General features: G+C 39.0%; 1 protein-coding gene across 1 annotated transcript in view; it reads right to left on the bottom strand.

Annotated features, from left to right (window-relative positions):
* Positions 1–16,191, bottom strand: part of SPACA7 (sperm acrosome associated 7) — a 36,897-nt gene that overhangs the window by 1,311 nt on the left and 19,395 nt on the right. Inside the window, exon 6 of the mRNA XM_030922401.1 lies at positions 371–451. Within this exon, the coding sequence (XP_030778261.1) occupies positions 371–451 (81 nt within the window). The remainder of the gene's footprint in view (positions 1–370; positions 452–16,191) is intronic.

The following is a 16,191-nucleotide window of genomic DNA, read 5'->3' as shown; positions in this document are numbered from 1 at the left end:
CCCTTCCTGGGCCTGTCACAAAGGAGCAGGCTCCTGCCACCACGTGGTTGGGACCCTTGTGTGGGTGGGTGGCGGCAGTCTTATGAGTCCTGATTATTCTTGGGAAAAGGGGGACTGGTCCCCTGCTCCGTTCAGCTGAAATGGGAGAGCACTCCCTCATTGACAAGGGCTTTGACTCCTTGAATTGGACTTGTCCGGTCAGGTGTCCACACATCAACAGCTGGACAGGGCCTCCTGTGGAGCTCAGGTGGGTCCACCTGGGGGCTGGGCTCACCTGCTCTCCCTGGAGCTGCCCGGTGACACACCTGTCCCTTGAGCAGGAAAAAAAATCCCCAAATGAGAAGACATTTATCTATTATTTCCAATCTACCTGAAGATCTTCCAATATTTTGAAGGATTTTGTCCAGGAAGGATAGATTTTCATACTGAGTGTTCTTTGAATTCGTCTTTTCTGTGGAGAAAACAGTAAGTACAGTGATCACGCTTTATAAATAATTAAGGCATGATTCCACTTTTTCTTTTAACTTCCGGGAGCCGTAAGCGCTGAGCAAAGCAGCACCCACGCACAGAGCAAGCGAGGTGAGGTGCTGCGGATTCTCAAGACACAGCCTCAGGCGAGGCCATCAAAAACATTTCCTCCAACAAGCCCCAGAAAGTGTGGCTTGGTGCCCAAGCGATGAGTGGAGTCCTACATCGTTATGCTTTCTCTGTGTTTTCTCTTTACACTCTTAGGAGGCGCTAGCATAGAAGTATTCTGTCCACTGTGTCCTAAGGGCTCCCCACCACCGGTGGTGAGCAGGACTCCCTTCTGTGGATCTGACACTCATGGTCACTTGTGCCACAGTCCTTGGACCCAGACACAGGTTTTACAGACACTGAATTTTCCCCACGTCTCTTCCTGTCCAGCCCTTTCTACCAATAACTGTGCTGTGTGGTCCCTGCTGCTCAGGGAGAGGTGCAGGCAGTGTGGGGTGGCATCGGTCCAGGAGCGGCTCCAAGCCCCCCCAAAGCGGCCCTGGTCGCTGCAGCTGGTGGGTGGGGGGCTCCCTTTGAAGCAGCGCCCAGCCTGGGAGGTGCCCTTTCCTAGTGGGGGGCACCCTGCAGAGAACCCTAATCCCCTTCCTTTATTTACTGTTCTTGCTCTCAAAGTATGCTAGGAGGACCCACCTCTCTTTAGTTCTCCCAAAACTCTGTGCAGGTGCAACCTGGAACCCTTAAAAATATTGTTTGGTCGTCATGCATTTTGTGAACGCATGAATAATGACTACTGTTGACTGGCCTGGCCCCTCAGTCTCATTTCTTGGAAACAAGAACCCCTTATGTATACTGCTGAGTACCTAGCAGGCTCAGCAGGGATTGCAGAGTAAATGAGTCTCTTGTTGACATGAATGTTACAGGAAATGAATAATTATTACATGAATTTATGTATGTCCTATGGGATACTTAGATTTACCAGGTCCTCAAGTCTTCAACTGAAGTTTAGGCACAGTTATTGTGTCAGGAATAATATTATGAACCACAAAACTTTTCCTACTCCCAGAAATCATGGATTACATGGGGAAGTTGGGTTTTCTGGCAACAAGGAAGGGAGAGTAGTTACAGATCTATTTTCCTCTTAATTCATTTTACATTAAGAGGAACGTGGATCTGCAAACATTCATTAAAGGCTGCGGGCATCCCTAAAGGCTGCTTCAGGCTTTAAAAACATTTATCTAAATTAATATTAGGTGCTCAGTTTATATATTTAATAAGGATACAAGCCCATGGAACAATTTTTAAGGTTTAGAAAAGATGTTCAGTGAAACATCAGGCTGTTTCCAGTGGTTGGCCCTCACTACCAGTTTCCTCCTGGGGGCTACAACTGTGACCCACTTGCCTGTGTATCTTTCCAGGGGTAACCTACACCAGAGAGATTGCTGCCAATTTCATACTCAAAATGAATTCACACCGTGCTTTTTAAGAGAAGAGTCCTTAGAAAATTTTGGCAGATAACTCAGGTTAGCTATTTGTGGAAACATATGTAATTCATCATTTAATACAAAACATTTTATCTTAAATTTGCTTATTTGTAGAGTGTACTCTCTAGCCCTTGGGAGTCCCAGGGAAGCGTATATGATGCTAACATTTCCCCGTTCCCTATGTATGTGTGGTTTCATTCGACCGTAGGGCACCTGGTGAAGCCCGTGGGTAATACTTAGTCTTCATGTGTAGACGAGGACTCAGTGAGGCAAAGCACCTTCCTAAGATCACTGAGGTTGTATGCGGCTGAGCTGGGAGAACCCAGAGGCCATCACCCCAGTCCTCGCTTTTTCTTCCAGAGTTGAAATGCAGAGCTTTTCACAGTTCCAGGATTCTCAATGGAACCACGTGGATAAAAATCTAGTATTTGAATTTTTAATGTCTGGAAAGGATGGAGTAACAAGGATGAGACTTATCCTCCCAATTTAATTAAAAAACAAGAAAAAATGTATGAAACAGTGATTTCCCATATATCAGAGAATAAGCAGCAAAGGCCAGTGATCCACTGAGAGATGGAAAGCAGCTAAGTGCAGCCCTGTGATTGCTTCAGGCATTGCCTGGGGAGTTTCCAGGGCAGCATTAGGAGTGAGAACTTAGGCAGAGCCCAGTGATCTCAAGATGCTGAGGGGTTTGGAGAGGTCAAAGTAGCTAGAGTTCAAAGGACAGAGTGAGAGATGCACACGCACACACACACACAGAGAAAGAGAACATCTTACAGATACCTACGGAGAAGAGCTTGTGAGTGCAAAAGCTCCCTTGTGCCTGGGGCCTTTGGATTTTTCAGATGCATGTGATATCCCACACTTGGCTCTGAAAAACTTCAGTGGTTACTTCTTACCCACTTGTATGGTGGTGACCTGTTCTTCTCCTGCTTGGCCAAAAATGAGAAAGCTCATGTGTTCCAGCTCTGTTTGGGTAGGCTTGCCTCTCTTTTGAATTCTGCCTAGTTAACTACCCTGCTACTAGACTGATCTTATGGGCTCAAGGAAAGCCTTGGTTGATGATCCCACTTTTTATTATTAGGGTGAGAATAGCATTTTTTTTTTTTTTTTTTTTTTTGAGATGGAGTCTCGCTCTTGTCACCCAGGCTGGAGTGCAGTGGCATGATCTCAGCTCACTGCAACCTCCGCCTCCTAGGTTCAAGTAATTCTTCTGCCTCAGCTTCACAAGCAGCTGGAATTACAGGCACCCACCACTGTGACTGGCTAGACAGTAACAGTTTTTTTTTTTTTTTTTTTAACAGCATTCTAAGTGGAGGTAGAGAACCTGAAACATACTTATGTCGAATGCTGTGTCAGAGGGTTCAATTATCGGAAGTTCTTGAAGTCTAGTAATGCTGTTATTTTGCCTGCTGCTTATTATCCATGGCGTATTGCTTCCCATCAGTTAGTGTTTTGAATTATAAGCTCACCTTTGGCAGAGCTATTGTCTGTGAAAATCCTGTGAAGCCCAAGCTAAGGGAATCGTTCTTTACATCAAGTGTGTATTTGCTTCCACCAAGTGCCCTCTGACCCGGGGTGTAACCAGATGAGACTTCCTATCATGCTGGTTTCACAGATTAGCTATTCCAGAATACACAGAACTTGAAGTCCCCATGTGGTGCAGGCTGACACAGACGTATTTCCATTTCCCTGTGCTGGTAGATGGTTTTTTATCTAGACTATCCTTTTACTGAGGGTGTAGTCTTGTTAGCAGTCATAGCATTATTCAGGGATTTAATTTGCAACACTTTTCTTCCCTAGGCCTCATCTTCTGCAAATAAACTCTAACAGCCAAATTTCTATATTTCATAAAGGAAAATCACAGTTGAGGATTGTTCTGCAATTAGATCTGTAACTTACTGCTCTGGATTTTAATTCTCTCTTGGTTTTCTAGCCCTGAAGATTTCCTTTACTTTGCTGTCAGATCATAATAGACATTTAAAAATGTTTATTATGTTTTATCTAGAATTTCCAAAGATTTTCAACTTATATCGTTTTCAACATTGGCAAACACAAATAAGTAAATTGAATCTTCTAAGTCCTTTGATTTGATTTCCATGTGACTAAAGACTATGGCAGCTGCCTAGGCCTGTGTCTCCCAATATTTCCTCAAAAAATGACACAGAAAAACAGGAAAGAAAAATAAGATTACACAAAACTAGACATTCAGGCATAACCTAACTATAAGATACTCAAGTATCAAAATAACAGTAAGTAAAAAATAAAAAAAATTTCAAAGTTATAGTGAAGAATCTTTGCTCCTGCCCTACATCCACTCCATGCAACATTTATTGATGAGCAATGGCAGGTTGAGATAAAACAGTGAGAAAAGTGAGTTAGAAAAAGCCTAACATTGATCTGAAAACTTTCAGAATAAGCAAGTCCACTGTAAGACTGAAAATACTAAATATGGGTCCTGGTAAATCAGAGAAAAGTCTACAGAGAAGGAACTTAAAAAGCATATGTGAATTTTATGTATCAGTCTTCAAAATACATAACACCTGGGAAAGAGAAAAGACCAAAAAAAAAAAAAAAAAAAAAAAAAAAAAAAAAAAAAAAAAAGAGGAGGCTCCCTTTAGAAATTGAATGACAAAGAACAAAAGTAGCAAAAAGGGAACATGTATGGTCCTGTAAGATTATAAAGAACCACAAAAATCAGAGGATACACTTATTTTTCTTGTACCAAAGCAATAAAAATATTCACTAAAGGATCAGTATTTTTCTATACTGATATAACTTAAATGGAAACTGAATAAAAGGTAGGAAAGTAAGGCAGAAAAACAAGAAAATGTAATGAGATAAAGAAATAAGCAAAACGTGAATGAGGAAATAATAGCAAAAATATAATACAGCCAAAGAAGAAATAACATCTGTATAATTGGTGTAATTGAAGAAAACAGCAGCATTAACCACAGTATAGAACTAATATTTAAAGTTATAATTAAGATAACTTTATAGAAAAATAATAGGTGAGTCTAATTTTGAAAGGATCCAGGCCGGGCACAGTGGCTCACGCCTGTAATCCCAGCACTTTGGGAGGCTGAGGCGGGCGAATCACAAGGTTAGGAGATAGAGACCACGGTGAAACCCCATCTCTATTAAAAATACAAAAAGTTAGCCGGGCGCTGTGGCGAGCGCCTGTAGTCCCAGCTACTCAGGAGGCTGAGGCAGGAGAATGGCGTGAACCTGGGAGGCGGAGCTTGCAGTGAGCCGAGATTGCGTCACTGCACTCCAGCCTGGGCGACAGAGTGAGACTCTGCCTCAAAAAAAAAAAAAAAAAAAAAAAAAAAAAGAAAGGATCCATTTTGTATCTGGGAAAATACCAAGATGTATCCTAGTAAAAACATTAGATTTCAAAGATAAAACAACCAAAAAAGCAAGGCAGCAATGAAGCAGCATTCTCTATCAACTCAGTGAAAGAAAAAGTGTAAACCAAGGATTTTATATCCATCTAAGTGTCCGTCAAACATCAGTTTAAACCTACAAGAGTCTAAAGATTTGTGTGTCCGTAGCACATTCTTCAGTAATCTGCTACAGGATGAACTTCATCAAACCAAAAGTTAACTGAACAACCTCAATGAGAACAGTGATGGTGAAGGTGGATACACACACAAACACACACACACAACCTATAATCATATATGTAAATGATCGAAACATAGGTGAGACTGGAAAACTAATATGCAAATGCTATATGTATTGACAAAATAGAAGTGATAAAACTAAACTATGGGAGGTGATAAGGGAGATGAAGAGGAAAATAGAAACTCATTGATGTTGATGCCTAATTGAATCAATTAGACAATGATTAATAGTTCAAGTACACCATTAAAAACTGATAAACCAGGGGCTGGGCATGGTGGCTCACACCTGTAATCCCAGCACTCTGAGAGGCCAAGGCAGGTGGATCCCTTGATGTCAAGAGTTCAAGACCAGCCTGGCCAACATGGTGAAACCCAGTTTCTACTAAAAACACAAAAATTAGCCAGGTGTGGTGGCAGGTGCCTATAATCCCAGCTACTTGGGAGGCTGAGGCAGGGGAATCTCCTGAACCCAGGAGGTATAGGTTGCAGTGAGCCGAGATCATGCCACTGCACTGCAGCCCAGGTGACAGTGACAGTCTGTAACAACAACAACAACAACAACTGACAATCCAGAAAGTGGAGCAAGATAGCTAAATATTACCCTCCAGCGACTGACCCCTGTAGGAACATAAAATTGAACAACTATGCATGCAAGAAAGCACCTTCACAAGAACTGAAAAATCAGATGAGTCATCATAGTACCTAGTTTTAGCATAATAACAAGAAAAGACACATTGAAGAAGGTAGGAAGGACAGTGTAGTATTGCCTACACCACCCTGCCCCAATACCAAGCAGCACAGTGCAGAGAGAGAATCTGTGTGCTTTAGGGAGGGAGGGAAGTGAATGTGGGACCTTGCATTGTAGCTCAATGCGGCCTCACCACAGTGGAACACAGCACCTGGCAGAATACCGTGGTCCTTGATTCCAGGCCAGTGCCCACAGAGGGACCATTTAGACCCACCCCAGGCCAGAGGAGCATTGCTGTCCTGCAGGATGAACCTGAGTCCTGCCCTTCTTCACCACTGGCTATCTAAAGTGGCCATAGGTCCCAAATAAATTTCAGTGCCAGCAGGGCTATAGTGCACCACAGTCCTTGGGTGAACCCTGTGGTGCTGCACTGGTCTGGGAGGCAGAAGGCTTGGGATGCAACCCAATGTAACACCAGATGCAGGGGCCATAGGAGTGCCCACATCACAACTCTCTCAACTCCAGGCACCGTAGCTTAGAGAGAGACTCCTTCTCGGGAGAAGGAGAGAAAAGAGTACAGGGGCCTTTGCATTGGAACCTAGCACAAACCCTGCCACAGTAAAACCACACTGGGAAGAACCCCAAAGATCCTGATTCCAGGCTATTCTGCCAGACAACATTTCTAGGCCGACCCAAGGCTGGAAGACCATAATACCACTCTAGTATGATGGTCCTGAGTCCTGGCTGGCTTCACCACTGGCTGACTAAAGTGACCTGGAGCCTCGAATAAACATCAATGGCAGTAAGGCAGTAGCAGCTGCAGGCCTTGGATGAGCTCTGGTACTGTGCTTGTCTGGGCAGCTGTGGAACTTTGGGTGAGACCCAGCATGGTGCCAGCTGTGGCAGCCATGGGAGTGCCTGTATCACTCCTCATCCAACTCCAGCCAGCTCAGTGTGGAGAGAGACTCCGTCTGCTATGGGGAAATGGAGGGAAGTGAGTGAGGGACTTTGTTTGGGAGCCCAGAGAATTCTCCTGATTTTCCCCAACTGTATCAGAGCTGGGTATCTACGAGGTTGCAAGAGACTTGCAGTGTAACTGGACTTAGGATGCTCTGTAGTGCAAAAATGGCTGCAGTGACCACAGGCTTAAGGAACTCAACAGTCAGTCAGTGTCCTTTGAATCAATGAAAGGTCCTCTAAAGGATGGGTACAAACAAAGCCCATGTGATGACTGGAATAAATATCTAACTTTTCAATGCCCAGGCACCAATGAACATTCAGAAGCATTTAGAACATTCAGAAAAATATGACTCTGTCAAATAGATGAAGTAAGGCACCATTAGCCAAAGCCAGAGATATGAAGATGTGTGACTTTAAGACCGAGAATTCTACAAAAATATAGCTATTCTGAGGAAACTTCAATAAGAGACAGAAAAGGTTGGGCGTGGTGGCTCACACCTATAATCCCAGAACTTTGGGAAGACAAGATGGGCAGATCACTTGACGTCAGGAGTTTGAGATCAGCCTGGCCAACATGGTGAAACCCCATTTCCACTAAAAATACAAAAATTATCTGGGCATGGTGGCATGTGCCTGTAATCCCATATACTTGGGAGGCTGACGCAGGAGAACTGCTTGAATCTGGGAGGCAGAGGTTGCAGTGAGCCGAGATCACGCCATTGCACTACAGCCTGAGTAACAGAATGAGACCACATCTCAAAAAAAAAAAAAAAAAAAAAAAAAAAAAAAAAAAAAAGACACAGAAAAGCCATTCAGAAATTTATCAGATTAATTTAACAAAAGATTGAAATAATAACAATAATAACATAATAATAAGCAAACAGAAATCCTGGGGCTGAAAAACATAATTAAAAACTGAAAAATTCATCAGAGTGTCTCAACAGCAGAATTGATCCAGCAGAAGAATCGGGCTTGAAGACAGGCTGATGTAGTTTGAATGTTTGTCCCCTCCCAATCTCATGTTGAAATGTGATCCCCAATGTTGGATGTGGGGCCTACTGGGAGGTGTTTGGATCATGAGGGTGGATCCCTCATAAACAGCTTGGTGCCTTCCCCTCAGTAATGAGTTCTTGCTCTTTTCGTTCACACAGGAGCTGGTTGTTCAAGAGTATGGAACTCCTCCCATCACTCCTTCTTGCTCTGTCTCTGATCACACAACACACTGGCTCCTCTTGCCTTCTGCCATGAGGAAAAGTTCCCCGAGGCCCCCACCAGAGGCAGATGCAGGCACCATGCTTCCTGTACAGCTTGCATAACTGTGAGCCAAATAAACCTCTTTTATTTATAAATTACCCAGCCTCAGGTATCCCTTTATGGCAACACAAAAGGGACTAATACTTAGGCCATTTAAAAATATACAGTCAGAGGGGAAAATAAAAAAGAATGCAGAACACTTATGAAATCAAGAAAGCGCAAAGCTAAGGAGTCATGACCTTAAAGAAGGAGTAGAGGAAAAGATAGGAGTAGAAAGTTTATTCAAAGAAGTCATTACAGAAACCTTTCCAAACCTAGAGAAAGATAAGAATACTAAAGGTACAAGAAGATCAAAGATCACCGGGAATAACCCAAGTAAAACTACCCCAATTTATCTAATAATCAAGCTCTCAAATGTAAAGGACAAAGAAAGGATTATAAAAGAAGCAAGATAAAATAATCAAATAACATCTAAAGAAGCTCTGATGCGCCTGGCAGCAGACTTCTCAGTGGAAACTTTATAGGCCGGGAGGGAGTTGGATGACATATTTAAAGTGCTAAAGGAAGAAAAAAACAAAACAAAACTCTTCCAACTGAGAATGCTCTACTCAGCAAAGCTATCCTTCAAACCTGAAAAAGAAATACTTTCCCAGACAAATAAAAGCCGAGAGAATTCATACCCTCCAGACCTGTCTTACAAGAAAGGCTGAAAAGAAGTCTTCAATCTGAAAGAAAACAGTGCTAATGTGCAACAAGAAATTATCCGAAGGTATGAAACTCAATGGTAAAAGTCAGCAGACAGGAACATTCAGAACACTCTAATACTGTAATTGTGGTGTGCAAACCACTCATAATCTTTAGTATAAAGATGAAAATGCAAATCTGTTAAAAATAATAATAATTTTTAAAGAGATAGGCAATATAAAAAGACTTAAATGGAGACAACAAAAGGAAAATATAGGAGGAAGTGAGTTAAGGTGTAGGGATTTTTAGTTTGTTCTTTGCTTGTTTATTTTCTTTTCTTTGTGATCAAAGTTAATTTGTTATCAGTTTAAAATAACTTGTTATAGGATGTGTTTTTTTAGGTTTCCTGGTAACCACAAAGCAAAAATCTGTAATAAATACACTAAAAACAGACACATAGACCAAGGAGACAGAATAGGGAATCTAGAAATAAATCTATGCATTTACAACCAATTCATTTTCAACAAAGGCACTAAGAACGTACATTTGAAAAAGGACAGTCTCCTTAATAAATGGTTCTGGGGAAACTGGACATTCATATGCAGCAGAATGAAGCTTGACCCCTCTCTCTCACCCATATATAAAAATCAACTCAAAGTGGATTAATGACTTAAATGTAAGATGTGAAACTATGAAAACATTAGAAGTAAACATTAGGAAAACACTTTAGAACATCTGTGTAGGCAAATATTTTTTGAGTAAGACCTTAAAACCACAGGCAACAAAAGCAAAAATAGACAATTAGGATTATATCAAGCTAAAAAGCTCCTACACAACTAATGAAACAATCAATAAGGTGAAGAGACAACTTAAAGAATGGGAGAAAATATTTGTAAACTATCCATCTGACAAGAAATTAATAACCAGAATATATAAGGAACTCAAACAACCCTATAGCCAAAAAAAAAAAAAAAAAAAAAAAAACTAATTTAAAAATTGGCAAAAGATCTGAACTGACATTCTCAAAAGCAGCCATACAAGTGACCAACAGGTATGTGAAAAGCATTAATCACCAGGGAAATGCAAATCAAACCACAATGAGATATCATCTCATCCCAGTTAAAATAACTTTTCAAAAACACAGGCAGTATCAGATGCTGGCAAGGATAGGGAACAAGGGGGAATCCTTGTATATTGTTGGTGGGAGTGTAAACTAGTTCAGCCACTATGGAAAACAGTATAGAGGTTCCTCAAACAACAACTAAAAACAGAACTATCATATGATCTAGCAAGCCCACTGATGTGATGGGTATATGTCTAAAAGAAAGCAAATCAGTACATCAAAGAAATCCCTACACTCCCATAGTCATTGCAGTTCTATTTACAATAGACCAAACATGGTATCAACATAAGTGTCCATCAGTGGATAAATGAATAAAGAAAATATGGTGCACATACACATGGAATACTATTCAGTTATAAAAAAAACAAAATCCTGTCAATTGCAGCAACACAGGTGGAACTGGAGGATATTAGGTCAAGTGAAAGGCACAGAGAGCCTCATATCATATGCTCTCACTTATATGTTGGAGCTAAAAAAATTGATCTCATGGAGGTAGAGAGTACAATGGTGGTTACCAGAGGCTGGGAAGGTAAAAGGGGAGAAGGAAATAGAAAGAGATTGGTTAATGGGAACAAAAATAAAATTAGATAGAAGGAATAAGTTCTAGCATTTAGCAGCACAGTAGGGTGATTACAGTTAACAATATTTTATTATATTTCAAAAGTACTAGAAGAGAAGATGTAGAATGTTCTCAACCCAAAGAAATGATAAATGATTGAGGTGGTGGACATCTCAGTTACCCAGATTTGATCATTACACATTGTATGCATGTAGCAAAATGTTAAATGTGCCCTGTAAATATGTGCAACTATTATATATGGACTAAAAACTGAAAAACCAGAGAGTACATGGTGTAATAAGAAAAAAAGGAAATTAGGGACATTTAAAAAGTTATAAGTATAAAGGTCATTACTAGAACAAAAATATAAACTTTCTTAAATACCCAAAATATATTTTATAATTTAAAGAACAGGAATATTTACTTCCTAAAAAAAATAGCAAATGTAACACAATCTACATAATTTTATGATATTTTGACAGGGTCGTGATGAATTATCAGTCACATTGATAATATAAATGAGCTTAACTCACCCATTAATTTTTTTTCAGTTTTCCTTAGAAAGTAAGATCCAAGTATATACTGTATACTTAAGTGATGTTGAGTGGTTAAAAATAAAGAAATGAATGGACCACATTTTGCTTATCCATGTATTTGTCAGTGAACACTGGATTGCTTCTGTGTTTTTGTTATTGTGAATAATGCTATGAACATGGGGGTATAAATGCCTCTTCAAAACTCTGCTTTCAGTTATTTTGGGTGTATTTTATACAGTAATTTTATTTTTTATTTTTTGAGGTACCGCCATACTGTCTTCTGCAGTGGCTGCACCATTTTACATTCCCACCAACAGTGCACAAGAATTCCAATTTCTCTGCATCCTCCCCAGTACTGACTATTTTTTAATAGTCTGAATTGGACTACTCAGGTGCGTCACATAAGTGGAATCACACAGTATTTGTCCTTCTCTGATTGGTTTATTTCACTTAGCATAATATCTGCAAGGGTCATCACTGTTTTACCATGTGTCAGAATTTTATTTCTTTTTAAGGCCAAGTAATTTGCAAATTGTGTATCTGATGAGAGGTTAATATTCAGAATATATTCTGAACCCAACAACAAACCCAACAACAAACAACTTTTATAATTTAAAGAACAAGGAATATTTATCTCCTGAAGAAACATAGTAAATGTAACACAATCCACATAATTTTATAATATTTTGACAGAGTTGCGATGAATTATCAGTCACATCCATAATGTAAATGGGCTTAACTCATCCATTAATGTTACCCATCCCAATGAGTGTGAGGTAATATCTCATTGTAGTTTTGATTTGTATTTCCCTAATGATTGGTGATATTGAACATCTTTTCATGTGCTCATTGGCCATGCATATCTTCTTGGAAGAAATCTCTATTCAAATCCTTTGCTAATTTTTAGATAGAGCTATTTGTTGTTGGGTTTTAAGAGTTTTAAAAATATATTCTCAATATTAATCTATCATCAGATATGTAATTTATACATTACTTGGCCTTAAAAAGAGATAAAATTCTGATACATGCTAAGACAGGGATGAACCTTGAAGACATTATGCTAAGTGAAATAAACCAATCACAGAAGAACAAGTGCCGTGTGATTCCACTTATATGAGGCACCTGAATACTCAAATTCATAGAAACAGAAAGTAGAATGGTGGCTGCCAGAGCCTGAAGGGAGGCAGAAAGGGGGGTTATTGCTTAATGGTACAGAGTTTCAATTTGGGGTGATGGAAATAATTCTGGAGACAGATGGTGGTGATGGTTGGACAGCATTATGAATGTGTTTAACATCATGGAACTGTACACTTAAAAATGGTTACAGTGGCAAATTATGTTATAGGTATTAGCATAATTTAAAAAATTGAAGAAAAAAGCAAATGAATAAAAATAAAAGTTTAAATGGTAAACTAAAAAATAAAGAATGGACAAAATATATCTTATTGTTTAATATGAAAGCAGAGAGATGGTGGTCCTTAAGGCAGAGAAAGAAATATCCAATCCTCAAAACATTAACATGACAAAGAAAGTATCTTTTCAATACTAAAAGTTGGAATTCACAATGAAGATATAATATTCATAAAAATCTACGCAACAAATAACACAGGAATCACACTCATAAAGCAAAAACTACAGAAAATGCAAGGAGACACAGACAGAAAAATATTTATAATAGAGAATTTATACACTATTCTTAACAAAAGGCAGGTTGAATAGGTGAAAAATGTGCGAGGAGACCTAAACAACATAATCAAAAGGTGGCCATTATTAACACGCACCAGATTCCTGTTAAATCTTGACACTGGAGGATACGCCTGTTTCTCAAGTGCTTATGGAACATTCACAAAAATTGAGTATGTTTATGTAACTATGAGCGAATTTTGTAAAGTAAAACTATTACAAACAATACTTTCTGATCACAGGACAGTAAAACTAGAAATTACTATAAAAAACAAAGACAAAATGCCCTACTATCTGGGAAATGGAAAACTTTTGGTTAAAAGGGAAATACAAACTAAAATGATAAATTTCTGGAAAATAATAATGAAAACACTATACATGAGAATCTATGGAATACATATAAAGAAGCACAGCACTAAACACTTATTGGTAAAAGGAAAAAAATAAAAGAATTACTCAGGTCTAAAACTAGAAAAAGAGCAAGGAAGTGAACTATAAGAGAAAATAAAGAAGGTAATATTAGTGGCAAAGGCAGAAACTAATGAGGTAAAGAAGAGAATACAATGGAGCTAATTACTGTATCAAAACACTGGATTTTGTCTTAAAATTCATATGGAATGAAAAAAGAGCTTGCATAGCCAAAGCAAGACTAAGCAAAAAGAACAAATCTGAAGGCATCACATTATCTGACTTTAAACTATACTATAAGGCTATTGTCACCCAAACAGCATGGTACTAGTATGAAAATAGGCACACAGACCAAAAGAACAGAATCGAGAACCCAGAAATAAAGCCAAGTACTTATAGCCAACAGATCTTCAACAAAGCATACAAAAACGTAAAGTGGAGAAAGGACACCCTACTCAACAAATCGTGCTGGGATAATTGACAAGTCACATGTAGAAGAATGAAACTGGATACTCATCTCTCACCTTATACAAAAACCAACTCAATATGGATAAAGGACTTAAATTTAAGACCTGAAACCATAAAAATTTAAGAAGATAACATTGGAAAAAACCTTCTGGACATTGGCTTAGGCAAAGACTTCACGACCAAGAACCCAAATGCAAATACAAGAAAAACAAATGTAGATGAGACTTAATGAAATGAAAAAGCTTCTGCACAGCAAAAGAAATAATCAGGAGAGTTAACACACAACCCACAGAGTGGGAGAAAATCTTCACAATCTATACATTTGATAAAGGACTAATATCCAGAATCTACAATGAAAAAATCAACAAGAAAAAAAAAAAAAACAATCCCATCAAAAAGGGGATGAGGACATGAATAGATAATTCTCAAAAGAAGATATACACATGGCCAGCAAACATTTGAAAAAATGCTGAACCTCAGTAATGATCAGGGAAATACAAATCAAAACCACAATGCGATGCCACCTCACTCCTGCAAGAGTGGCCATAATCAAAAACTCAAAAAATAATAGATGGTCATGTGGATGTGGTGAAAAGGGAACACTTCTACACTGCTGGTGGGAACGTAAAGTAGTATAACCACTCTGGAAAACAGTGTGGAGATTCTTTAAAGAAGTAAAAGTAGAACTACCATTTGATCCAGCAATCCCACTACTGCGTATCTACCCAGAGGAAAAGAAGTTATTATATGGAAAAGACACTTGCACATCCATGCTTATCACAGCACAATTTGCAATTGCAAAAATATGGAATCAGCCCAAATGCCCATACATCAGTGAGTGGATAAAGAAATTGTGGTATATATATGCCATGGAATACCACTCAGCTATAAAAAGAAACGAAATAATGGCATTCATAGCAACCTGGATGGAACTGGAGACCATTATTCTAAGTGCAGTAACTCAGTAATGGAAAACCAAACATCATATGTTCTCATTCATAAGTGGGGGCTAAGCCAGGAGGATGCAAAGGCATAAGAATGACGCAATGGACTTTGGAAACTTGGGGGAAAGTGTGGGAGGAGAGTTAGGAATAAAAGACTACAAATTGGGTAGAATGTATACTGTTTGGGTGATGGGTGCACCAAAATCTAAGAAATCACCACTAAAGTCCGGGCACGGTGGCTCAAGCCTGTAATCCCAGCACTTTGGGAGGCCGAGATGGGCGGATCACGAGGTCAGGAGATCGAGACCATCCTGGCTAACATGGTGAAACCCCGTCTCTACTAAAAAATACAAAAAACTAGCCGGGCGAGTTGGCGGGTGCCTGTAGTCCCAGCTACTCGGGAGGCTGAGGCAGGAGAATGGCGTGAACCCGGGAGGCGGAGCTTGCAGTGAGCCGAGATCCGGCCACTGCACTCCAGCCTGGGCGGCAGAGCGAGACTCTGTCTCAAAATAAATAAATAAAAAGAAAGAAATCACCACTAAAGAACTTATTCATGTAACCAAACACCACCTGTTTCCCAAAAACCTATGGAAATTTTAAAAATCCCTGGATTTCAGAAAAAATAATAAACTAGACAGGTCGCTGGCTTACTTGATCAAGAAGAAAATGGTTAAGCATAAATTTACAAAACAAGAAATCATAAAGGGGAAATAACAGTGGAAACAAGTAAATTTTTTAAAATCAGGAGATGATTTAAAGATCTCTATTCAAATACATTTGAAAACCTAGAAGAAATGGATAACTTCCTAGGGAAATACAGATGTCTAAACTGATTCCATTGACTAAGAAACCTAAATGAATCACTTTTCTTAGAAGGAATAAACTTTTTAAGAAACTACCCCAGAAAAAGCACCAGGAAGAGGTGGTTTCACAGGGAATTCTCATAAATTTTAAAAGACAAAATGCTTCTGATGCTCTAAAGAGCCAAAAACGAAAGAAAAATTTCTAATTTTTATTATAAATTTTTTATTACAACATCAATATTTCAACCTGAAAGATAGGTAAAAAAAAAACAAAAAACAAAAAAAAAAACCCACCATAGTCTAGTGTCATTTGTGTATTTGGATGCAAAAATATGAAATAAAATATTGACAAGTTGAATCTAATACCATTCTAAGAATATAATCAACATGACCAAATGGAATTTATTTTAGAAGTGCAAGATTGGTTCAGTATTAGGAAACTCATTAATATCATTCACTATATTAAATAGACCTAAAGAAAAAAAACTATTGGCTCC

Source organism: Rhinopithecus roxellana, chromosome 18 (assembly GCF_007565055.1).
Source record: "Rhinopithecus roxellana isolate Shanxi Qingling chromosome 18, ASM756505v1, whole genome shotgun sequence".
In the NCBI taxonomy this organism is placed as follows: Eukaryota; Metazoa; Chordata; class Mammalia; order Primates; family Cercopithecidae; genus Rhinopithecus; species Rhinopithecus roxellana.
This window is presented reverse-complemented; position numbering and strand designations above follow the sequence as displayed.